This window comes from Anopheles nili, chromosome 2, assembly GCF_943737925.1.
Source record: "Anopheles nili chromosome 2, idAnoNiliSN_F5_01, whole genome shotgun sequence".
In the NCBI taxonomy this organism is placed as follows: Eukaryota; Metazoa; Arthropoda; class Insecta; order Diptera; family Culicidae; genus Anopheles; species Anopheles nili.
This window is the reverse complement of record NC_071291.1, coordinates 52,270,841-52,298,004: the sequence shown is the minus strand read 5'-3', so window position 1 is coordinate 52,298,004 and position 27,164 is coordinate 52,270,841. Positions and strand designations below refer to the sequence as shown.

The window sequence follows — 27,164 nt, the reverse complement described above, 5'->3', positions numbered from 1 at the left end:
GCTAACACGAATGAAGTAATAAGGCTAGATAACAGCTTGCATCTCGTTATCGTATAAGTAATATAATTGTGTAAACTTTGAGATTTTACTATGTTTAATTTATAACATTTTAGAATTATCATGTTATAGCTCTTAAAATATGTTGTAAATATGTTGATGTAAATTTCTAGAGTGAGATTGATTTTCTGCTATTTTTATGGAGTAGTAGTGTACTTTATAATGCTTGTCAAGTAAGTTAAATTATAGGGTAAATTGTAATGGAGAAAGAGCTGTTCATGTTGACAGTTTGCAAGCTCATTGAGCTTCAAGCTACGTGGTTGCATTTGAAGTCAATTGGGACGGCTCTCAACAAAGGCAACGAACGAACGTCCACTTTGTTACCTTTGCCCTGAACCCTATCAGTTGTCGTGGTTTCTTGAGAGCATGCATTTTGTTTTCCTTTTTTCACTCAGCATCGTAGAAAGGACCCAATGGTTACGGGGCAAACTGATTTTTCAACAGAGAAGCCCGTACGCTAAATGCTCATGTAGAGCTGATCGTTCCTCTGCTGGGTGCTAAAGCGAAACGTCACGAAAAGTCAAAGAAGTCAGGCGTGTATGGTGTTGATGATGATGAGCGTTGAATTGGGTGAGGAAGGAAGAAGTATGACATGGCCCGTTGACTACAATATCTGTCTCGCACTAGGTGTGGCGTTTAACTACCCTTTATAAAGTAGAGCGGCACAAGATGAGTGATTAACCCATGTCTGTTGACCTAACATCTACAGAAGAACAATATTTTAGCACGGTCCAGGTCGTCCCCGATGAACCATGATTACTAATAAGAAACTCATTACCATCATTTATGTTTTAAATATCCTCTTGACTGGCCATATACACTCTTTTGCATAATCTCATCGTAAAGCAGCGTACTATTTTCAATGATTTCCTTTAATAATAGCTTTTAACAGCAATTGTATTTCATATTTATATTTTTCAAAACGTCAACAAAAATTTTTGTGTAGGTTTTTCGTTACAGTATGTATTAATATAAATATATTTCATGTTTAGATTGTATAAATAGCTGTTAAAAAGCAGAATATGGTTAAATTTTTGTTGTTGTTTAGTTGTTCGTCTAATATGATAGCGTAACTTTAAAGTTCTCGTTTAACATGAATAACATTTTTCATAAACCAAAGTTTGTTCCTTGTGAATTCAGATCTGCATTTTGTGCATAAAATGAGACCTAGTGTGAAAAAACACGCCTCGCAACGATATTCAATGCTCTCACTCAACTAAATTGGTTTGAATCAAATCGGCTCTGGCTTAGATGTGAGATGCGCATTGAAGCATTTTGTTTTTACATATACGAACGGGTGTTAGGTTGGTCGTTAAATTTGTCAAAGGCACCGCCATTAAAAACTATATCAATAAAATTTCCCAATAAAACCTAGCGGCAAACCGACAAACACAGGGAGAGCTCAACTTTAGTGGATCTGGCATTGGTGCTCTAATTTTCATCACTGGCAGGATGGTTTCCTGCAGTTCGGTCAGTGAGCCACAATAAAAGTGCAAGGGGATTGGTATCCAGCGGTGGGATAAACCGCCGTATACGTTGGTTCTCTTCTGCCACGAAATCCCCACGCGAATGGTGCAGATTCGAGTTATCGTTGTTACGGAAAGGGAGATGACCGTATGGTTGGAGCATTTTTAGTATGCTGGATGATCTAACAGCCAGCCTGGTTGTAGACTTTCTCACTGCACAGCTCATAAATATTTGGATGCAAAACTAACGATTCTGGCTCCCGGTTGTGTTCGAGAAACGAAACTGATGGGTTGTGTCCAGAGCAAACGTGCTAGATGAACGTTGCCAGCAGTTTATTGTATATCTTGGCGCCACTGGAATGTCTCATGGCAGGGCGACATAAAAAGCATTTATCTTTTGCCTGGAACAAGAAGCTTGAACAGACGTGTCCCGTTGCAGTGTGGGTGCACCGTTAGGAAAGAGGTAACCGGTGTTGATTAGGTGTCCGTTACACACTGATAAGGGTTTTAATTTAATTGGGCGAATAGTGGCGGCCTTTGAATTGAGTGAAAACATTATATCACCCAATACCTACCGTGAGAGAACGCAGGTTTTGACAAATGCTGATATCGTTGCCACCACCGTAATTTCCTACTTAACGGAAGATGAATGGCCACACAATCATCACATCTCATCTTTGTGTTAAAAAAATAGAGTACACGGCACGGGTGGTAGGACTGTTTCGCCTTTTGCATGATGATTGGCGTTGATTTATTTATGGACGAGGTTCGCCTCGTCTGCAGCGTTCGTGTACACCGCCGTTTGGAAACGCCTCCGAATTCCGACCAAGGAATTTCGAACTATTATGTCAGAAGAACGAGAGTGCCCTGTCGGAAATGCCGGGAGAACATCCAAAAGTCGACAGTTTGAACGGCTTGTGGAAAGGAAAATATTTACTCATCGCAAATCTTGGCTGCTTTTTCTACGTTTTTCTCACTCATAGCATCAGAACTGCACAGGCAGACGGTAAAAATCAAACCAGAATAAACTTCTCTGGGACGTTGCTCTTGGTGTAACGTGATGGATAAAGTTGTCAGGAATTTCAAAATAAGCATGTTTTCTTTACTTTTATTCGCTATTCATTTCTTTTGCATCTTTAAAAAAACAAAACATAACTTTTCGAATTTTTAGGATGCATGCGTATAGATAATCACATCTATAATGATTTCCATAAATGTGGATATTAATTTTGTAAATTGTTAACGAAATTATAAAATACGAATCAAATGTGTAACATCGTGTATGGACATTGGTGGGAGATTTGGTATGTTGCTCACCCAATCTTGTTCACTAAAATAAATTTTAATTATAGGCTAAAACAATTTCATAAATCTCCTCAAAAATCATAATTTTTGCAAAATTATATTTCAAATTTGAAATAAGTTTCTCAAATGATTAGACTATGTTGTACGACTATAATAAAAGGTTGTTGATATGGCTTTTTATTATGATTATGATAAAAGTTTTTTGATATATATTACATATAATATTGCTAAACTATTTAATATTACTAACATTGGAAGAATGATTGGATATTAAAGGAACAATCTTTTCCACTTGTGAGAGATTACGATCATCGAAGAAAAATTATGATTCCTCTTAAGCTTTTTTGCCGGTCTAGTCATGCTAATGATACCTGCAGGTTATATTAAAGAGCCGATTTATTCATCGCATTCGCTTTCGGAATGGATCACAGAAAAACGGTTCATGTTGCTTTAGGCTATAGAGCACGCTGCGCTGAGGATGGAAAAGAGTGCAAACGACCGATTACGGTGCATTTCATGCCACGCACAAATGACATTTCCTTCGAGACAATGACTAATAAATGTGCAATTATGGAACTGCTCTAGGCGGGTGCGTCCCACGTATTCACCTATATGCAAGTTGCTTGTGCAACTTTCCGCTAGTCCGACGTATGCATAATATGTGTAAAAATAGGTTGAAAGAGCATGCGGACGGGTTCAGAGGGGGTGATAATGTGGTTCACCTGATTGATCTTCGATCTCTTCTCGCATAGCACGGCACACGCTTTTCCGTATTCTCAGTGCATAGCATGCTTTTTTCTGCCCACAAACTCAACCATGTGGGTGAAAGCATTGACAATGGTGACCCCATGAATGGTGTGGGGGTAGTATTGTGTAGGTTTTCACATCTGACTATGGCGCATTAGTGCATAAAAGTGCTCGCTCAGAAGTTTCAAATCACCGTAGATGCACTGGAAGTAGAGAAACCACCATGCGCTCTTTAATTGCCATTTTATTTACTTTTTTTGTTACTTTTTATTTTTATATGCAAAAGTTACTGCCTGTGCGTGGATATTCATATTGCCATAAGAATTGACCGTGTTTCCACGTCAATGTAACCATATATATCATTTCGGTTGAGATCAAAGTGCTTCGCATTATAAAATAATGAATAGATTGCTGGTTTGCCTTACTCTGGCTAGAACAATTTATGTTACTTTATGTCGTTCAAGATATGTTAAGAGCTTAGAAGTTTATAATACCACAGCTTACTAACTTATTTCACAGCTTACACGGTATGCATAGTTTTATAATTGTTTGAACGATATAAATAAATCAAAATAATTTAAGGATTAAGACTAATAAGAATATATGATTAGTCAAATACTGAATACATTTGACTTTACCGAAAAGTAATGGTCTTTTATTGTTATTTTCTTTGCTTTTAATTTTTATTCAATGTAAAAACAACTATAAATTGAAAATTGAAAAATAAGATAATTGTCTTTAAATAATATGACTAGAACATCTGGATTTTTATTTCCATAGTAAACCTAGTTTTTAAAAATTCGAATTAAAATTTGTACATGCTGTAAATTATAAACGTAATTAAATAAATGTTTTGGAAAGTATAATTTGATCGAAATTCCATACTCTTGCGATTTCATTTCCACACTTGTTTTGTGCCAATTTCTCAGCTTGCTTATCACTTGTGCGAGTGCATCCTACCCGCCTCATCGTCTTCTTCATGCCGGCGTGTTGTCAGATGCACTTTCGCTGCAGGCGGATCGAAGCAAACTTTATGAAGACAGGTTGCAGACGCCATTCGAGCTTAATCCGTAGAGCGGTTCGGGTTGGAACCAGTTTGCTTGGTCCTTCAAGAGCGGGAGTTTACCGCTGGCGGCTGCTAGAGCTGACTCTGGTTATTTGAGAAAGTGCATCGCAAAGGAAATCCGAACGTCGTTGCCCAGGACCACGATGACGCTAGGCTGCGTTGATTAAATGAAGCTGTCAAATTGAGTGTATATTAAACGGCTTCCATTTGCATTCCCATCCATTGCAGATGGATCGAGCGGTCCTTCCGGTCCTTCTAATCCTGCTATTTGCGCCTGATGTTGTTCCAAAGATATTGGGATCATGAAATGAGAACTTGTTATTACAGCAGGGTTGGTCGTCGATGCTCCAGCAGTCTGAAAGCTAGTACCGTGGTATAATCCGTTGAGTCATTTGAAATCATTACGAGAACATGGCGCTATCAACAGTTTCGCAGCCGTCTACCGACAACATAGGCTTTTAGGATTAGTTTAGGTTGCCAGGGCAACGGGATTCCATGTGCGTTAGGCTGCAAGTTAAAATTATAACTTTATCAACGTGTGTCTTTGCAAAGGTTTTCGTTTTAACGTTTCCCTGGCGCTCGGAGAGGGCCTAAGATTTGTGCATATGACAGTGTGTTAGTGCTTAATTTACATATTTAATGCTGATATTGCTCTACGTTATTTCATATTAATGATTAAACGTACCTCATATTTTACCCCTTTTAATTTCAGGTCCGTACCGAGCTCCTCGTATCGTCGAGCATCCAAACAACCAGGTCGTACCCAAAAACGATCCCGTCACGTTGAATTGCAAAGCCGATGGAAAGCCGGAACCAACTATCCAGTGGTATAAGGATGGCGAGCCTATAAAATTGACACCAAACCATCTCTTGTTGCCCGATGGTTCGTTGTTTTTTCTCCGAACATCGCACAGCAAAAAAGAGAACGATGCTGGGGTCTACCACTGTGTTGCGACAAATCATGCTGGGATGGCCGAGAGCCGAAATGCTACGCTGCAAATTGCATGTAAGTGAATCAATACTAAAACGATGTAGTATTTAGAAACAAACCGTTTATCAATAATCAAAACTGTTGCAGTTTTTTTATATTATAATACTTTTTTTCTAATGCAATATCGATCACTACAACGCATGGTCGCTTATAACTTTTGTTTATTAGATTTGTTCCTATATAATCCCCCTTCGCAAAAAAAATCAAAATTGTTCATATATTTACAAATGTTGTAAACATATTTGTCTGAAATATAATACTTTTGTACTTTTTCCTGCTGTTTCAAAAAAAAAATAGTAATGTTTAACTCCTCTCAACTGAGTGCTTGACAAAATTGGGTTTTATACAACATACTACGGAATATAAAAAAAATCTTTTAAAAGTACAAACAATTCCAGGTTGCAATGAAAAGTTGGCATATACGCTTCTTTCAACGAGTAGTGGAGTTTCATGCCCTCACTTACAACATTGGGGGCTTTCGAGCTACTTCCCAGAGAAATATTTAAAAAAAATTTAAAGATATGAATAATGCCCGATTTTGCTGAAACTTGATGATTTATCAATGCATTATTAATGCTTAAGTACTTATATTTTAAAGAGTATCATTAATGTGTTATAAGTTATGTAATTATTTATTCATATAAAAACTTACTTGCTTCGGTGTTACTTTCGTGTAAAGTTAGTGCTATAGAAAAATAATAAGTTGTATAATTGCCAGTCTAGCTTACCAGAATTTACGCGGTCAAACATCAATCTTTCGCCGTTCATAATGAAACATCGTCGCAACGGTTGCTTCTCATTGTTTCTATCTGTAATCAATATTCTTCAGATAAGGAAGAAGTATCATGGCGCCACCATAGTTCAGATGCGAAACCTTCAACCTGTTTCATTCCACCTATTATACTTCAGGCGGAGTGTCTCAACCTATATAGCGCTATGCAGAGTTGATTTGCATAATTATTTATTACAACAATAATCCGTCTCGATCGAAACAACGCGCTTTAATACCGTGGCACTTGGAATGGCTATCGCGTCCAAGCCAGTTTGTCTCTTGTTTCTGCATCGACACTTTCAAGTCGCCACCCAACGGGTGGACGCGTTTGAGGCGGTATCGTTTCGAAGCCAATTGCTGATGCAACCAGGTTGATTTTAGATGAGCCTATCTACCATCACCTGCGGCTCTGCAGAAGGCGAGAGTAATGATGATAATGTAAGGAAGACAGGAAATTAAATGATAGCACTAACCTCATCTCTATATTCTCTCTTTCACGCCTAGCTGACTCAGTGCAGACTAGGTGAAACACTCTACACTGCTTATATCTTTGAGCCAGTCCATCCATTTTGCTAATAGTTACTGCTTCCTCAGCATCAATTCAGGTGGAGTGATGTTGTGTCACATTGAAATTGATGCTTTGACACTTTTATAAATAACCATGAGGTGGCCTAAGATTGATGATGCTCTCATGTGCTGTGAAATATATATTTTATTCGAGCACCAAAATAACTCCCAGCAAAATACTGATGAAATTGATTTTATTTCTACGCCACTGCGTTTTTATCTTTGTGAATAAAAAGAATTTTGAATATCTAATTCTCAAAAATATCGAGTCAGAAAATATTAAGAAAAATAATAATAAGACGTCAATCATTTAGGATAATGACTGGTAACAACAAAATATAGTCTAAATTTCTCCAGTCTTGTTTGAATCAAATGAAGTAGCAAGCTTGTGTTTTACGTTGTATGTGATAACTTTTTGTGAACAACAAGTGAAGAACAGGAATGCAAATCTGCATAAATCAGATACCTCTGTTCATTTGTACACTACAATAGTATTTTGGATACATTTTTTGAATTCATCAGTTCATCCTAGGAAAGTTTTATCTTACCTGTTGAAATGAAAAGTTCATTTACAAAACAGATGACAAGTTAAATGCTTATAATAACATCGCTTAATGATACATTTCACATGCTCTCTGCACTTTGAAAGTTGTACATGCTTGAACCAGGTCTCCAATTATAATACATGATTGGGTTGCTTCGCGCTGAAACTCGGGTTTATGATGGTTCATGTTGGTATCCTGGTGTAACATGTTAAAACACGTTGAACGTGTTATAAATCGCCCAGACGTGGTTCTTATACAGGTCACAGACGATCGCTCATCAAGGCATTAGAAACACGATTTTGTTGCATCTCAACTAACCTTATAATTGCCCTCCCGTTCATCAGCCAACAGCATAATTACCTGTCTATCATGCACCCCGTATTAGTGTATCGTATAAAATCATGTAATTGTAGGATCCTTTACAAGAAAGGCACTACTGATGGCTAGACATTGACAGCGTCTGAACTGGTTCCAGAAAAATCTAATCTCCTTGTAAAACGGTAACAATTTGATGCTAATGATGATCATTAATAGCTTACTACAGAAATTTCAACAACAAAACGAAACATTACCAATTGTTTTGTCGGTAAATATCGTGCACCAATTTTATATTTTTATCTCTTTTCAGTATTACGTGATGACTTCCGAATGGAACCAAAGGATACACGAGTGGCTGCTGGTGAAAAAGCCTTATTGGAGTGTGGAGCTCCTAAGGGCAGTCCCGAACCATCCATCCGATGGATGAAAGATAACGTTCCGCTACTATTGGATGATCAACTTCGATCGGCGAAAGAAATAGGGCGAATGCGGATCGTAGACGGGGGAAATCTTTTTATCAGTGACGTTCGACCAACGGATGGAGGTCACTATCAATGCATTGCGTACAACATAGTCGGCAAACGAGAGAGCTATACTGCTCGACTCACAGTGCAAGGTAAGCATGAGAAAGGTATAAATTAACAGTTGGAAATAGATAACAATTTTTTGGTTTGATTATTGATTTGATTGATTCTATGATTTAAACTCGAATGGTTTTTCAGTGTATGATAGAGCATTTATATCCGTTTTTAATCCTTAAAACTAAGTAAAATCTAAGCCATGTATAAGGCATTAAACATTCAATTATCATTCCTTATTGATTCAAATGTCGTGTTGCAAGTATGGTTTACAAATATAAAATAAAAAATTTAAATTATCAATTTGTACTTCAATATTATGTAAATTATGTTTTATATAAAATTGAAATATACAATAGTCAATGAAACTGTTGATAATTTAAAAAAAAAACATAAATTAATGATGTTCGAGAAATTTTGCTACAGATATTTAGCTCTTAGTTACATTCACATTGACATTTTATATTATTATGCTTGAGTGTTTTGTACGTTGTTTGCAATGTTAGCGGCGCTGTACATGAACATCTGGTTCTCTAAATGAAATTGCTGATCAATGCCCTTCTTTCAATAACATAATCGAATTGTAAATTAGCAGCTGGCGAGCTATTCGATATTCGAAATGGGCACTGCTAGCAATGCCAGCACAAAGAAAAGCAGCCGTGGTTTGTTTTCCATTCGATTTCTTTTATCCCGCTCATAAATTTTTATATTACTTTCTCTGCAACGCCCACCATTTCTTTGTGGAGCTAGGCGATTGCTTTCCCCAACAACGCACTTAAACGTTCTCAAAAAGGGGGATATTTACTGGAGAAATTCTCCGCCACAGAAGAATAAACAGTCATGGGTAGGTCCTTGTGATCACCTTCTGCATGAAAACCTATAAACTAATCAAAGGAGGCCGGGACTAGAACGACTCTAATGCTCCCTTCCGGTACGCTTTCGTGGATTGTATCCAATGGTATTCGGGGTTTTCCTTTCTGTTGTTAGATTTATTCTTTCATCACTGCCTGTTCCGGTCACGCCTGCAGTGTTCCGCTTGATATCAGTTGATTATTGCTGACTTCCGGATATTGGCAACAAATGCACACTCATGCTGTTTCACCACCAATACCCACAATGGAAGTGCGATTGTAGGCAGCTGGAACAGTTTGCCCTTGTTTCCTTTAAGCCCATGATACTGTGTTGAAAGTTCTTCGTTTTTCTGGCAAGGGTATTGCATTGTACCAAGAAGGATTTTCCTGCCCTAAAATTAAAGCTAAAAAGAAAGGAGGTACTTCGAAAATCCGTACTTGTTTTGCATATTCTTTAAGAACTGATCCATTCGGGCGTCGGTGCGAAAGCGAGCGGACCGCAAAATTGGTCTTTCTTGAGAAGAAAATTGGAATATTGTGCCTAGTCATAAATCATTTCAGCTTTATCGCACGTTTCATGCTAACGATAGCGTAACCGTGTGGTGTTGAAAAGTGTTTTTTTCCTGAGGGTATTTGGTGGTCTACCGAGCTAAAATAAAACGAACAGGTCTGACCGGTCAACGAGTGCAAGCTGGGATAGCAAAAAAAAAAAAATCTTTCGGGAAGGGTTTTTCAATTTTTGTTGACAAATGTGCCTTTCCATCTTCGTTTCACACACTAACGAATATTAAGATTGATAGTTTGTTAGTATATTATCAAAGATGGGGTCAAACTTTGTTATGGTTTTTTGTATGAATCTTCCGCAATCCTGAATATTGAATTGAAAATGGTTTTTGATGTATATATATTTGTTCTACGTAGGTTAATAATAATAATTTTTCTAAGTCAGTTGATCTCAATTCTTTTTGTCCTTTTTTATCAAAATTCTAATCAGCAGCGTATGCGCATGAGATCCACTTTGTCTAGGACTTGAAAGCACCATTTTTTTATAACACGTTATAGGCAGTATGAGATATGGAACATAATTTAAAATTGGTTAAAATAAAAAACGATTGAATAATCGTAGATATTATTTTTCAACCTTAATGATTTTTTAACTTTTTTAAATATTGTAGATGTATGCAGGTTCTGTCTCTCCTTCTATTTCATGTTACTGCCATATAAGAAATCAAAATAAATGCTTTTTCCTCCTTTTTTGTATAACATAGTGCAATTTAATGGAACAATATAGTTTCGTTGCAACATCGGCTGATTGATGATCAATTGAATTGACGAATTGACTTACATTCCAATGGCGATTTATCTTTCAACTCCTTCGTTCAGTACCATATTTTCATTTTTTGGTTTTGCAATTTAATCTGTAACTTTATTTTATTTCCATTCCAGTGAAACCATTTTTCAAACTAGAGCCAATGGATGCCACGGCACTTGTTGGTCAACGAGTGCAGTTTCTGTGTGCAGTAGAAGGAGATCCTAAACCGCAAATCCTGTGGAGCAAGGAAAACGGCCACATTCCTGTTGGCAGGGCCATAATTCTAGAGGAAGACAGCAGTTTAGTAATACGCAGTGTCATACACACAGACGAAGGGATGTACATTTGTGAGGCTCACAATTCGATTGGTCAAATCAGCGCAAAAGCACAGCTATTTGTTTATTGTAAGTATAATGTTTTAAATTCATTTCAATTGTCCTTCGTTTCGGCCTATGCTAGTTAGATTAATATTTATCAACATTTCATTTCATTATAATAGTTCATGTTCATTTCATGAGTGCAGTTTTCGTATCATTTTGAGAATGGTAAAGTACTTGACACCGACTGTTGTCATTAATCATTTGGTTTCAAAGCAAGCTAGCAATCCATTTGCTTCCATTAGTACATGCTTTTTCGTTTGCTGTATGCTTCATTGTACATGCTTTTTTGGTAGAAGTCAATTTTGTAATACCCAACCTCCCTAATGACGTCAGGGAAGTCCGATAAGAATTAACATCAGAGATTTATGACCTCATGCATCCTTTGCTTGGTTCATAGAAATAAACCTACTCGCAAAGGATTTGGTTGTTCAAGCAATCCCATTATTCACTGTACCACTGTTTTTTTGTAATACAGGTGTAAATCTGTTTTTGTTGAATTCTATAACATAAACGTTATAATATCTCTTCTGAAATGCATTGTTTGAAGCATTCTTTCATTGATGATTCATTGGCTTTTTTGTCCTAACTACTTTCATTATTATGGTTTATATCTTTATTATCTAATTTTTATTATTATCCAACAAATAATGATAAATTTAAAATAATGTAAGCATATGTACTTGATGAAAATCGTAGATAATATTGGATAATTTTACTGAAGTATCATTGAAAAGTAAATTAACTGTTTTCCTAAGTGAGCCAAACATCTTAAATCTTCGTCAATTTCGAATAAATACTGTTATAATATTGAACGCATGGCCCGACAACTTATCCTTCGTTGATTTTTGTAAATCCATATTTGCAGTATCACATTAATCGACTGTTTTTTCTTTTCCACTTTAGCTCCGCCAACGATCGTAGTTAAACCCGAAGATCAGAAGGCGACATTGAACGGGGTCGCAAAATTTCAGTGCAATTCCTCTGGCAACCCGCAGCCTTCCATCTTCTGGACAAAGGAAGGCTCTCAAACGCTAATGTTCCCCAACAATACGTACGACAACCTGGAGGTTTCGGCGGAAGGAACGCTCCTTATTCGCGGTGTTCAGAAGGATGACGATGGCTACTACATCTGCTCGACACTAAGTGTGGCCGGTTCCACAGCCTCTCGGGCTTATTTGCAGGTACTTAACTGGAAAAAGTTCTCCGAATGAAGACTTCCGAACATTTCTGAGAAATCTCACCAAAAACTAGAATTATATTCTTTCCATAACCGGAACGAGTTGTTCAATGTCGAAAAACACCAAACACCCTAGCCACCAGATAGCTTAATTCCATGGTTCCTTTTGTTTCTTTGCGCTTCCACAGGTCCTAACGTCGGAAGACAGCAGCCCTCCGCCGATTCTGCAGAGTGTACCGGCCAATCAAACGTTGCCCCGGGGCAATGTTGCCACGCTGCCGTGTCATGCCAGCGGTAATCCGACGCCCAAGATTCGCTGGCTGAAAAATGCGACCGATATCAACCTTTCCGGCGGTAACGGACGCTTTTCAATCATCCATGGTGGCTCGCTCAGAATTGATGGTAAGCATAAGCTCGCTTTCTACGCGTGTACGTCCGTCGCCTTCCGTTCTATTGGGGGGTTTTCGTGTATTCGGGACGGAGAGAGATTGTCGACCGATCGTGATGGTAGGCCCCGTTGGCTATGTGCAACGTCACGAAGGCTTTCCGTTCTCATACAGGACAAAAAGGGCTTGGAACGAGGTGGCCAAGAAATTTAATAATTGAAATACAACAAATGTTCCAAGAAATAGAGCTTCATGGATCGAAAGAGTAGCTTTGAACTAGCCGCGGTTTTGCATGTTATTTTATGTTGTTTATTTTTCACGTTAGCTTTTGATAAAAGATTTATGTGTTTATTGTTTTCGTAGAATATAACTGCAAAAATTCTTATGATTTATTGCATTATATATCCTATTTTAGTAATATTTATTATACAATGTTGTTTGTTCCTCTAGCTCCGATTCCAATAATTTCGAACAACATTTTTTGTTTGTCCTTTGTCATTCTGTAAATTATGCTGTTCGCTATATCAAGAAATATGCTAAGCTACTTTTATCTCGCTCGGTTTGAAGTTGTTTTGTTGTGACAGTTTTAAAGGTTGACGATTATCTACGCTGTAACTTATTGCGAGACGGACAAAATCATCGTCCTTTTCAAAGATATATTACAGGTTCTTTTTTTTTCGCTGTCACTTTAGCACCTTAATGACAGCGGATTTAATTGTCAAGCTCCTAACGGAATAAAATGTTGGTTAATGAAATGAACGCCACCAGATATTTTCCAAAGAATTCACGTCCAAAGCTTGAACTTATCTTACAAGCATGGTAGAATGGCAACTAAGCGGACCAGTTTGACGTGGAGGAAAATATAATTACAGCTAACAATGCGGATTACTTCAAATGCTAGTTGAAAAATGGCCAAAAGATAAGGGAAATGAAACAGACTTCAACATCAAAATGAAAGAAAACCACAGCAGCAAAGATGCTTACAGCTTAATACTCAACAATTTCTTTTTATTGCCATTTTCGAGTTTGTGTTGCGTAGTACATATAAATGAATATGGTTAAAGTAGATGACTAAAATAATATATTACTTTCCATTGCAGTGTAACAAAGTTTTACACTTGACTCTTTAAATCAGTTCAATTTATTCTTAGTTTTCACAATATTTGTCGTTCATATAATTCTAAGCGCGATTTGAAACAGAACATAAACAGAAGCTTATATCTTTGTTAGAAAATTTGATTCAGTTGACATTTGCTACAACACAAAAATGCATACTGATTTAAATATTATTAAGTACCTGTTAGTGTTCATAATTGATGTCATTTCTATTTAGATTTAGAGAACAAAATTATGATTCGGTCTGGATATGTCGAGCATAGTTTTTTTTTTAAATTGGCAAAAGCATTGCCGAGGAGCGACTCATACTTTAAAATATCGTTGGTCAGATGATTATCTTGCTTACCACATGCTGCTGCATGTCATAAGAGCACTTGGTGTTGTACTCGTATCTGTTGATCGGTGATATATCAACCATTCCAATCATTCCAAGAATCAGAGAAAGTTAAATCTACCATCTGCATTCGTTTCCATTCATTCTGAACGACAATGTCGATGTACCGTTTGCTCGTTGCAGATATACGAAATGAGGACAGTGGATGGTATCGATGTGTGGCATATTCCGCGAAAGGAGAAACATCATGGAACGCCTATTTAGCGGTAAGAATTTATCACTTTAACATCATTGACAGATAATGTGTTTGCCAAAGTAGTTCATAAAGAGTGTAACTAATTTTATATTCCATCATTTGTTTGCAATTTTGATTATTCTTTAGGTTGAAAGTAATCTTTCCTCGATGGAGCATCGCGCACATAACGCTGGATTGCTTCCGTCCGCTCCAGGGATTCCTAAGGCTGTAAACATTACAAATAGTAACATTACTTTAACGTGGATTCGGGGACAAGATCAACTCCAGATAAATCCTGTAACAGGGGGCTACACGATAGAATACTACAGTCCAGAAGAGAAGGCTGGCTGGATCAAGGCTATGAGTCGAATCCCCGGTTATACGGCAACGGTACGTCTGAATACAATCTCTAATTTTAACAAACATAAAAAACGCTATATATTACTAAATATTAATAAAATGTAATTATTGTAATTTTACATACTTCACAGATTACAAATCTCTCTCCCTCAACGTCGTACATGTTTATAATCCGTGCTGAGAATTCGTATGGATATTCCGCTCCCTCTCCAATATCCGCAATCATGCGTACACTTTCAGCAAATGATCGAGTAACAATGCCAGAAGAAATAGAAACTGCCAGGGTAGTGCTAAATGGCCAGGTAATTTGTCCCTATATTCATCTTTTTACATATTTTACTTCTCTATTACCACACTTCAAATTTTTCTAATATTTAAGTGTATAATTGTTATACAACCGATTGCTTATTTATGTTTTATTTAAAATAATATTCATCCCCTATAATTTTTCTGTTCATATAATATTTCAATCGTTTCATGACATAAAACAACGCTTACATAACTATTGTTTAGTTAATTTGATTAAAAGTTGTTTCATATTGTTTCTAAATAATCCCGCAGGTGCTTGAGTTGGTTGATGCAATAGCAATTAATTCGACGACTGTCAGGCTTGAGTGGCAGCTGCATATTAGTAATACGGAAGAATACGTCGAGGGCTTGTACGTGCGTTATAGAAATCTTTCGACGATCGATACCCAAAACTATAGCATGTTGACCATTCCTATAAATCCCTCTGAGACACACGTAATAGGAGGCTTGGAAAAATTCACACGATATGAGTTTTTCTTGACCCCATTCTTCAAGACGGTAGAAGGACAACCGACTAGCTCGAAAGTGGTTCAAACATTGGAGGATTCACCTACTGGAGCGCCCATGAATGTTCAGACCGGGATGGTCAATTTAACCACAGGCTTTGTGAACTGGCTACCGCCGCTAGAAAATCTCATCAATGGTATTCTGCTTGGATATAAGGTTCAGCTACGTACTAGTAATTCCTCCAAAGTGTTGGCTCAGATCACTCTCAACGCAACCACGCACTCGATCGTGTTCCATAGTCTTACTACCGGAACAACATACACAGTGCGCGTCGTTGCGTATAATCGTGTGGGTGCTGGCCCTTACTCCAAACCTGCCTATCTCGTAATGGATCCTGCTCACGTTATCGCACCTCCAAGGGCGCATAATTCCCTCAGTGATATTGAGGGCTTGCGACAACAAAATCTGTTACATGAAACATGGTTTATGGTGGTTATGATTGTGTTGCTGCTGCTTGTCCTAACTTCGGCGTCAGTGGGAGCAGTATTATTTTTCCGAAACCGTGCTAAAGTAAGCAAAGAAATGATGAGTGCTACTGTTACAACGAACGCTAGCTCTGATCCTACTCGAAGACCGATGGTAGTCTCGCGTAGAGATTGTCTCTGGATTGACCGAGGCTGGCGATCAACCGATACTGATAAAGATTCGGGCTTGAGCGAAGCCAAACTGCTAGAAAGTTCTCAAAACACAGCCAATTACGCCGATGTTAGTACAGACTACGCAGAAGTGGACCCTAGAAGCATAACGTCATTTTACAATAGTCGCAAAGTAAGTATTCTAAATCAGGTTACATTTGAATCTACTAAACTCAAAATCGATTGTCTTAGTTCATCGTTTTCATACTGCGTGTTGTTTTCCTTTACTCATTTTGCCAGTCACCAGATAATCCATCACCTTACGCTACAACTGTATTGGTAAATGGAAATTCCAACGACGCTGGTAAATTAAATTTCCCTGGTCTAGATGGGTACATCTCCGGAACTTCGGCTAATGATCCAGCATACCTTTCAGGGCATCCTAAAGCCTTCACACCGGTCTCGTACAATCAAGGTTTGCGTTAAAAAGATTTTAATTGAATATTAGTTTATTAACAAGAAGTATGAAACTAGTATTTAGCAATGATACTAACAGTTACGAATACGTTAACCAATATCTGCTTTTCCACTAATTAAATATCCCTGAACTTCTCCAGCTCCCCCTGCCAACTGGATTGATTTCCTACCCCCTCCACCGGAACATCCGCCACCGATTCCGCAAGCTTTAGACCATCACATACACCTAAATCATGTATATCCCTCGGAACTGATCGGCTCCAATGGAGGTCCTGCCTCCACAGCTGCCATCGGTTCCCAGGGATCATCTATTCGTTGTGGATCGGCGCAATCCGGTAGCTATAAGTAAGTAGAATCTATTACACTGTTTCAAAGGAGTTGTGCTTCTTGGTCGACGGTGGTTTTCGGTGGATGCAATCAAAGTACTAATACAGCCTTTTTCCTCCTTGTCCTCCTCGTCATCTGCGTGTGTGTTTTCTGTTCCTTGCTGAACTAACACGATCGATTAATCACGAACACGGTGCTAAAGTGGAGGGAGTGCTCATCATTCATATCAATATGTAGATCCATCCCTACTAGGACGAGGATCCTCTAGAAGCAGTTCCAACGAGTGTACCATGCGAAATGTGCCACCACTTCCGCTGCCTGCACAGCAGGCGCAATTCATACCGTATGCGAGCAATACTCCAGGCTCCGCTGAGCAGGCAGCCTACTTTGATGACGAAGTGTACAACAGTCCAGTTAAAAATCCAGGAGAGAACAACTATCATCCGTATCGGATGCCAAATTCCTCCTCGACGTCTTCTATATCATGCTGCCAGTCTAATCACTCTCGAAGTAGTCATTCTGGTGGTGCAAAACCTCACGAATTCCTCAATCAACAGCAGCATCCGGAACATCAGCCCCAACTGATGCACACCAATATAGTGTTCCAAGGACCCCAATCACACCTAAACAAGTAAGTGTTGCTCTTAATTAACAAACCATATTTTACCCGTTTTTTTTTGCAACACAACTCAAAACGAAAGATGGGCTCCTAATCAATTGTTTAAGCACATATTTTACGTTCGTCCAGGATTTCGGAACGGAAATATTGTCGATTTTCCAAATAAATTTGGTTGATTTAAGTAGTGTTAAAATCTCGAATATATTTCATCCTATTCAACTTTCAACTCAAACTTGGATTTATTATTATTATCATTTCTGAAAAGATGAATATGATTGTTTTAATTAAAGTACATTTGATCACTATTTGGTTCAACGTGCGATTAACATCATGTTCTGTGATTATTTGTTCATTTTGTCCATTTTGTTTCGATCATCACTCATAGCCTAGCCTTTCTTGAATCCCACTTTATCTTTTCTTATCCAGACTTAATGGTGCTAGTGGCTATGATGGACATCTCCCCAAAGGTGTATGCTTCAATGAACAATATAGAGTTTTGGAAGAAAGTGGCAAAACGGATGGAAGTGGTAGAAACCATCACGAACACTGCTCCTATTTCACGAATTGTTCCGACGCATCCGGTGCCAGTAGCAGTAGTGGAAGTGGCGGTTTCCGTAAACACCCAAAGTTTGTGAAAACTGTACATGTGAATATTGAAAATGCCATCAACGGCAACTACCACCAGCAACAGCAGCAGTTCCACCGGGATCAACCGGCCGTTCCTAAGGAGCAACCTATTATAACCAATGGCCATAATAATCACAATCACCAGCCGTATATGTACAATCAGCAACATCACCACCAGCAGGAACCGATCAGCGAGCACGATGAGACTGAAACTGACAAAATGCTCACTGGCGATAGTAGCTGCTATAGTGAAAATGAAGACCATACGATCAGCAACGGTTGTTCTGGTCCCGAATCCGATACCCATGAGGAAATCATGAAAAAAATGAACTATCACGAAAACGACAAGCAACATCAACAACGCGCAGATGCGTGTATTGATAATGGTGCACCAATATGCCCGCTTTATGAAGAACCGGTGTATCAGACGTCTTAAGCTGTTGGAACAATGTCGTCATGATACGTAAGTAAACGCGCTTATTGTGAGGTTTTGTTGCGCATTTCCCGTGTATTTCTTATCCGTTTCCAACTCCTTGACATCATTTCGTTGGTAATAATTAGAGGCTAGTTTGAATCATTTCTGGCCTCCATCATCGAACAGGGATGAGTTGTTTGCCTAACAAATCGTGAAGCATTAGGAAAGGTAATAGAAAATTCTAAATAATCATAACAACGTGCCATCCATAGGGTGTCCGATTGTTCTATTAAATACCAAAACGAGTCAGTCCCAAGGGGTTTAAATATTTATTTATCCAGCGTTTGTAGTGCAGGTTACATTAAGGTGTGATCGTTTTGGCAAGATTCGTTTGATAGATTGTTTCAATTATTTGATGAGTAAACGCATTAATTTTTTATCGAAACATTATTTTTACATCACAATCAGCTGCAACCAACACGTTTCATCTTCTTTTTTCAAATTATTCATACTATTAAATGCTATTACGAAACTCTAAAATCAACTTTATTTCAGTAATTGTCACTGAGAGGTGTCACATTGTCACAAACGATCTATCTTTTTACATTATCAGTTTTGATCAAAAATAGAAATCACATTTTTGCTAAATTTGTTTTTAAGTTTCTTAGATCATTTTGATTGTGGTTTTATCTAAACTACAACATCATGAAACTTTAAAATCTACTTTATTTCATCACTAACAGGTTAACAATATTTTCTATCTTCTTACATTATGAATTTTGATCAAAATTGATAAAATACGATTTAGATAAGTTTTTTGTTAAATTCCTAAGATCATTTTGATAATGGTTTTACCTTAAGTGACAACATCACGAAACTTTAAAATCTACTTTATTTAAATAATGGTCACTAACAGCTAAACGATTTTTTCTATCTTACAGTATCAATTTTGATCAAAAATTATAAATCATGATTTTGCTACATTTTTTGTTAAATTTGTTGGATCACTTTTATTATGGTTTTACCTTAAATGACGACATTATTGGAAAACATTCTTTAAATACAGCTAAAATATTTATTTTTTCACTATCTTCATCATACAAGCATATAGTATACGGTTTCGTTTGTATTTACTTTTTAAAAATATAGCAAAATGACGAACACTGTGTTTGTTGGACGCACATGTACTATGATTTTTTTTATCAAATTAGCCAAAACCATCTCGCAGACTGCTTCCAATGCTTATCGGACGAGTACGACATAGACCATGGTAAATAGCACCACATTGAGCAGAGCATCTCTGCACATTCGTACAACAGAATATCTTGTTCAACATGTTTATAATTCAATTGGGATGAGTGAAATAGATCTTTAAGAGTTTGAAATTTTGTTGAATCTCTGTTGAACAGGAAAAACTAACTTTCGTTCTGTCAGTTTAAAAACAACACATCTTTTTCAACTGGGATGAAAGAGGCACGTTCGCTTTTTCGCTCTGCAATTGAAAATGATGCAATGACATTAACAAGAAAAATTCGTACAAGTTCACGTAACATGCTAAGCAGTGTTACAGGGGTTTTCCTGCACTCTGTAAGGATTATTTTCTAGTACTCTTGGGGAGTACACAAGTATCAATATGTTTTCTCTGTCATGCCGCTGTAATATATGTGCGGGTTTTTTAAACCACACATTCTATCGTTCAGAATGCGCTGATGTTCAGCGTTGGTCTAATGTCGGTTGTTCATCACTCCGTTTTACAAATTTGACACCGCAGCTGAAGAAAAGTACCTTCTCATTTTCTCTGTGAGTGTAAGAAAACGTTGTCGCGAAAGAAATTTGGATTTCTTTTGTCGTATACGAGTTGTTTAGGGGATTTTTATTGTTATTGGTATCATAAAAGTGGTCTTAATGTTCATCATAATTGCTGCCATTAAGAATCATTTTGAGCATGGTATTTATGAGTTCAAAATCCGTTCCACACGAAAATCTCATAAATTTCAACAGCGAGTGTGCACGAATGTGACAATTTGTTGAGTTTTATGCGAGTTGATGAAAATACAAAACCTTTTTTTATGAAATAAGCTGTTGGCATCAGTTTGTTTTTGGAATTGAATTACAAAAAAATATTTCAATCGATTGACATGGCTTTTACATAAATTATAAACCATTTTTGGCTAAATCGAATGTCTTGCAATGCGTTATTGTGATGCTCCTCCGTATAGTTTGTGAAGTAATCGATCTGATAAGCAACAGAACAAGTTTTCGTTGCTTTCCCTATCGATAGGCGAAATGCGTAGCACGATCTATGAAAAAAAGCAGAATATTTTTCTTTCATTAGTAAATAAGCAGATTTTTGAGTTCTTTATTTCGTTCGAGTAAAAAGCGTAAGGTGTTTGTCAAAAGTTGATTGAGCTATTGTTATTTCCTCGATACTAATCTATTTGCGTCATTTTATGGTTTAATCTATTGATAGATTTGATCTTATAAAAAATCTGAAAAACGTTGCAAATACAGAACAAACTTTTTTTTTATTGTTTCTAAGATCTACATTATAAAAAAAGATACAATACAGGCGTCAGCACATCAGAAAATTAAAGCAATGTCAGGGTCCTATCAAAATGTTGAATTATATCCGTCAAACAATATCTTACGTATTTGGTTGCATCGCTGAACAGTTACTAGTTTTGTTCTGCATCACTGGGGTTGAGGATAGAATTCGTCACGGAAATCGATCGTACAGGACAAAATGTAAAAGGTCCGTCATTGCTAGAGTGTTAATAAACAATCCTATCAACACTACGTTTATTTGAGGGTGAACAACAAACCAAAACGTCTGTTGTGTTGTACCTGTGATATTATTTAATGTGATAAGCGAATACTCTGAACTGGTAGCATATTTCACGAGTCATATTTCATTTCCCAACAAAAGTCGCTTATTATCATTCTATGCTATGTGTAATTATTTTGCTTAATACATCCCATGGTTGCGTTATCCGCCACAGCGAGCGATAATTCTTGTTAGTCCTTTTTCGTAGAAACTTCTCAAATGTACTTTTTAAAATTCTTCTGAGTAGTAGACACCCAGCTGCCCAACAGAATGCGACAGCTTAGTTAGCGATAGGATGAAAAGAAGTGTACAGAACGCGTGAATTGTAAGTTGGCTTATAGTACGAAATCAGAAATGATAATATTGCCATAACTACAGTAATCATAAATGCAACGCAAGAAAGTTAACTATAGCAATAATTTTGGCTCTTGCGCAGTAAGAGTAGTACGGTAAGAGTGGTAGAAAAATGCAAGCGTTTACATAATCAAGCATAATATGCTTCAATATCACGAGACGAAAAATCGGGAACAAGATACACATATTGTGCGATATCAAAAGAATGTTCCAGTTGTTATACTTTGCATATGTTGCGCAGGTCAAATGCATACATAAGATGATCACTTAAAATTTAATTTCACAAAATTATAAACCAACCTAACGAATGATCAAAAGAACGATAAACAATCTATCAAAGCAGTAACAAAGTATGTGCGTGTTTAAAAGTTACAGTTAACTGAGGTGAAGTTATCTTGTGCACAAAAACAAATGGCACAAGCGTAACAGTATCATGGACTACAACTAATCAACACACTTTTACTCATAAGTAACGAATGACGAACGTAATGCTCTTAAGCAGTCTTACTACTAATAATCATAAACAACCATTGACTATTGATATTGTCGTTGCGCCTGAACATCCTTTCTTAATCCAAATCAACAAGCTTAAAATAACGGATACACCGGCTGGAAGGAAACGATAGACATTGGAAGGAAATTAAAGTAAAAATCCAATACAAATATTAAACCGACTAACCAGAGCTAACTTTTGAAAACGAAATCCACTCGAGTAGCTATTAAGTGCAACAATGAAACAGGAAAATAAACGGCAGGACGTATTACTTTACTGCATAAGTTTTCTACCGTTTTACATATTTTGGCCCGTTTAGAACGTGTAAAGGATTGGTTGAAGATTAGGCCGATGAAGAAGGTGAAGAAAACTGAACAGGAGTTAGGAATTTGTAATGAGTAACGAAGCAATGTGGAATAGTAGAGTTTTCGGATTCGGATCAAAAACCAGCAGTTGAAAGATTAAAGCACATCTTCGGTCAAAAGGATATAGAATGCGTTAGCGTGCGGTAACGAGATTGTTAAAAAGTACCAGTTCCAGTACCAGTTGAAATCAAGAGTGTAATGAAACGGAGAAATGGTGAGAAACCGATGAAAGGACTGTAAATAAAATATGAAATATAATTTGGAAGCTTGACGTCGTCTTTTATTCTAGTTGCTGTTAAATTTTATGTTATACACAACGTTGCTTGATGACAAACTTTTACTGGAAAACAAAGTATTAGTGCATAAAAAGATGCTGATAATATTTCATTTGATAAAACTGATGGTAAGTAGCTCGTATTATTGTTTACTACATGAAATACGTTAGCTGCAGATGTTATGTACACTTGTGCATTTTACACGTCTGAGCCTCGTATTCGCACGTATATGCAAAGGTCTCGCATGTCTAAATAGTGTCTGCCACTAAACTTTGCCCTCTTGCTGATTGCATAGAAACCCACGTGTCTTTTTTGCGTTTTTGGGTAATCCCTATGGCTACCTATTTGTGCTTCCATCTGAAACTCTAGCCTTCATTCCACCAGCAAAAGAAAGCTCATCCTGATTACTACAGTGTTATCTTACAGCTGGCATGATAAGCTGCAGTATTTGGGGCAAGGAGCAGACGGATCCCTTGAGATGGATGTATGACGATAGTTGTACTATTTCGGTCGTAAAATCATGGGGGTGGTGAGAATTCAATCTACAAAGTGCACCTGTATTACCCTCACGTAAGATATTTGCGAACAGATGATGCCGGGATCAGTAGAAACGTGTGCTACCGGGCTGGATTAATTAGATCAATGTACGGAGGAGAAGTTTTGGTTTAGCAAACGAAAGTAGGCAACCGAATCTATCCAATTTCGTCAACCTCGCATCGCAGTCTATTTCTCAAATGTTACGTAGATTTCTCGTAGAAGTGTCTCTTTTTTTTCTTACTAAAATAACATAAACAAGGAGAATTTATATCAAATCTCACCCAATTCAATCAAATCCCACGTTCCATTTGACAGTACGTTTAGAATCCTTTCTCCATCGATATCAGAACGCTTTCCGATTGATCATTCCCTTTGATTGCTGCCGAAAAACGGTGTGGAACGTTCTGCGAATAAACCGCGCTTGCGACACGATTCGTGAAAGAATTGTCAAAAAATTTCGGGTCACCGAGCGAGCAAAAATTACCGAGCTTTTTACTAGGGTCGCAGCATTTAAGGAGGCTGTTTGTTTCGGTCCAGCTGGTACTCGTGGGCACATGGTAGCATGTGGTACTAAGAGACAGAACTACCATTACGTGAAATGAAAGAAGAGCGCGACTGCCGTCTATTGCTCTGAATGAATAAACGCAATTCGGTTAGTCGATCATGTACTGCACTATGGGTCAAAGTAGAATGAACCGATACCGTTTTATCCATCGCTTTAATTGCGATTACTTTAGTAAATGAAAGACGTTAAAAGCTACACGAAACGTTAATTTATGCCGCAGAAAGATATGAAAACAGTTTTCGTCTTTGTTGGAAGTTGGAGCTCAAGATGGAACTTACATTTCCTGCAAAGTAGTTTTAGCGCGATTGTAATCGCTTATTTTATGGCCATCAAGCACTCACAGAACAATACCATGGTTCCATAGTTCGATCTCATACATCGATGACGATCGATAGACAATCACGCCCCCGCACGAGAGGCGATATAAACTGATAACGTGAGAGGGAGCTACCATTCAAATTTGGCAAGCGCGTGAGGGTAAGCAAGCATTCGGGGATAATCGATAAGTTATCCCTTGTGTGACAAGTGAGGTTAGTTGCGGACGAGAAACCAAGCCACAGGGAGCCTCCTCGAGTCATGCTCTCCTGTTATTATAGCCGGTTTTTGGACAGAGAAATTTCGGCTTCAAAATCTCCTCCTCACGCTTATCAGCGACGCGCTCCGATCGATGTCCTTTTTTTGCTTCATGCGCTGTCGCACGTCATGAGTGAATTGCATCACAGGGATGGGGATTCGTTTTTAGGGAAGGTTTTGTAGCGTTTTCAAATGCATAAGGGGTTGTTTGGGACGTTTTGCTTAAATTTGTGTTAATAAATACCGGAATTGGCGCTTAAAGGGAGCAAACATGCGAGGGCTGGTCGTAAGTTTCGGATGCGAGCTTTTTTGTTTTGGATTGTTTTTCTTTCCATTTTCGAGGATTACAATGAGGATGTATTAGTAACAAGATAAAATCGTAGGAAATGTTTGTTTAATTTATCTCTTGAGTGTATTTTTGAACGTTTTTGTCCAAAATTTGTCGTGAAGCTATTAAGACTAAACAGGAGGAATCTTGCTGAATATATCTTTTACGTGATTCGTTTTAAATTGTTGGCAAAGAGGGTTTTATAGAAGCCTTCCTGTGCCACCCTCCAGAGGGAACCAAAAATTTTTAAACAAAAAACTCTTTTTCAAGATGTTAGAAAGAAGAAAAGAAGAAGCATCTGTTCTAAATAGCAAGCAAATCGGATATATTTCGCAGTTTTTCAGGGATGCCGGGAAAGAGAAATTTTCCTTGCCGAAGGAGCTAAATTTTCGGGACTAAATTAAATGATAAAAGTATATATATTGAAATATTTTTCCCTCATTTTTATTTACTTTGATTCATTCGTACAATTTAAAACAGAGGCTGATGAAAATTTACATTTAAATTGAAGGCAAAATGAGATATTTAAGTGTACCATATACACATTTAGAACTGAAAATCCCCAAACTTTTGCTTCTAATTGATCCATGTCAGAGCAAATGCTGCGTCGAGTCCCGATTGTGTTTCCACGGCTAACATCCACAGTATCTGCCGTATCGTCTCCACTTGCCGGAGTCAAAGTTTGGAAAGAAAATCAAAAGCCAGGACGGAGGAAAAACTCTTCCCCGGCAGATTCGATCCGTTGCGCACGATTGCTTCACGATGGTGTCTTTTGAGTTGAATTTTTTTTAGTTTATTCATTTCTTCTCTTTTCCATCCTTTTTATGGGCGCCACGTAAGATGCGCGCCGCAAGATGTTACACTTCATGTAATGCAAATGCTTCCAGTCAACCGATTTTACCTTTTCCGTCGCCAACGGAACAAAAACGGGGCATGTTTTGGGGGAAGAACGACTTTTATTCTTCACGTGCCTGCCATCCGAGGTGGCAGTAATGGTAGCGCCAATTCTAAATTTCAACTCTCCAGCTTCGGTATTGGAAATGTGTGGGAAAGGATCACGTCGCTGGGTTTATCCTTTCACCCGACATTCGGCACTAGTGCCGTTTGTTTTATGAATATTTCACCCGGTAGAAGTTCGTTCATAAATATGCAAGATTTAAAGTTTCCAACCGGGGGTGGGTGCTCTCCTTTTTTTCTTTCTCCTTTGCACTATAAAAAAGGACCTTCAAGGAATGGAAAATCGTAGCCGGTCTTCTTTTAAATTACAAGGTAAAAAAGGAAATGGTAACCATGCCGGGAAACGAGAACGGTGTGTTTTGCGACCGGAAACCGGAAACTTATCGCCTGTGAACTTTTGGATACGCACCACTAAATTGCCATCACGTTTGGGGTGTTTTCTTTTGGCTTTCTTGCTCCGCTATTTCGGTGGCAACCTGGCGTTGATAATGATGGTCATTGGCTGAATATTGAATTTTCTGATTAGCTTCATAAACTTACCCAAGGCATACAAACCCATGCAACACGTGCCAGTGCTTCGGATGCTGCAATATTTCATTACACACGCTGGTGCTATTAGTTTAACCACCAGGTGTGATAGATTACTGCAACTATAACGTATTTTTTTTGGCTCAATAAAGGAACCTTCCCTGCTCATCGATATAATTACATTCGAACCGCCCATCCGTGATGAATTAACAATGCGCAACAATAACGCACTCGGAATAATGTTTCATTCTCTTTTGTAAGGCGCGCGCGATGATGCTGCTAATAAATTTTCCGCACAATTTCGTTTCGCGTCCTGATCGTGGCACATGAAGTAAAAAACGATAAATAGCCTGCCGCCCGTTAAACTATAATAATGATCGGAATTGCAAATGTTTCAGTTTTGAGTGAAGCGCCATAAAATAGCTTAAAAATTGTAGCGCGAATAATTCGCGCTGCACACGCCACTTCGAACTTCGCCGGAAATGGTGGCGCTGGGTCTGACACTTGCATCCGGTTGCCCTGTTCGTTCGTGCGTGCATATGTATGTGTGTACGGATGCATAACTACTTCCGAACGGTGGGGAATTCCGTGCCACGGGAATGAATATGTCTCCCCCGCCCGGATGGTGGCTGGAAAACCTTATAAAATGGCCCCGACGCACGCGGTTTTTGTGCACGATCGGTATAATTTTAATTATGGCTCCGGAATCTCCTTCCGCAGCCGTTTATCTGCGTTAATACGAGATCTGCTGCATAATTCATGCGATTCCGGTTTGTTTTCCGACGCGCGTTTTGGGGATGAAATATCGGCACACCGGACAGGTGGGCATGCAAAATTTAAATCATTTGTCTTGTTATGGGGCCCTCGTTTTGTGGCGCGTGGTTCTTACCGTAACGGGAGTGAAAATGTGTGAAAATTTTTGTATCGTTTGTTGGTTTCGTAAAAC

The 27,164-nt window shown here is 38.0% G+C and overlaps 1 protein-coding gene across 1 annotated transcript in view; it reads left to right on the top strand.

The window, feature by feature from the left end:
• The window catches only part of LOC128725790 (protein sax-3-like), a 43,047-nt gene extending 24,607 nt beyond the window's left edge, over window positions 1-18,440 (top strand). Inside the window, exons 2-14 of the mRNA XM_053819563.1 lie at window positions 5,354-5,647; window positions 8,145-8,450; window positions 10,710-10,979; window positions 11,859-12,136; window positions 12,321-12,534; window positions 14,152-14,234; window positions 14,351-14,593; window positions 14,695-14,865; window positions 15,125-16,147; window positions 16,255-16,429; window positions 16,572-16,776; window positions 16,961-17,389; window positions 17,804-18,440. Of these exons, the coding sequence (XP_053675538.1) occupies window positions 5,354-5,647; window positions 8,145-8,450; window positions 10,710-10,979; window positions 11,859-12,136; window positions 12,321-12,534; window positions 14,152-14,234; window positions 14,351-14,593; window positions 14,695-14,865; window positions 15,125-16,147; window positions 16,255-16,429; window positions 16,572-16,776; window positions 16,961-17,389; window positions 17,804-18,440 (4,328 nt within the window). The remainder of the gene's footprint in view (window positions 1-5,353; window positions 5,648-8,144; window positions 8,451-10,709; window positions 10,980-11,858; window positions 12,137-12,320; window positions 12,535-14,151; window positions 14,235-14,350; window positions 14,594-14,694; window positions 14,866-15,124; window positions 16,148-16,254; window positions 16,430-16,571; window positions 16,777-16,960; window positions 17,390-17,803) is intronic.
• The last annotated feature ends 8,724 nt before the right edge of the window (window positions 18,441-27,164 follow it).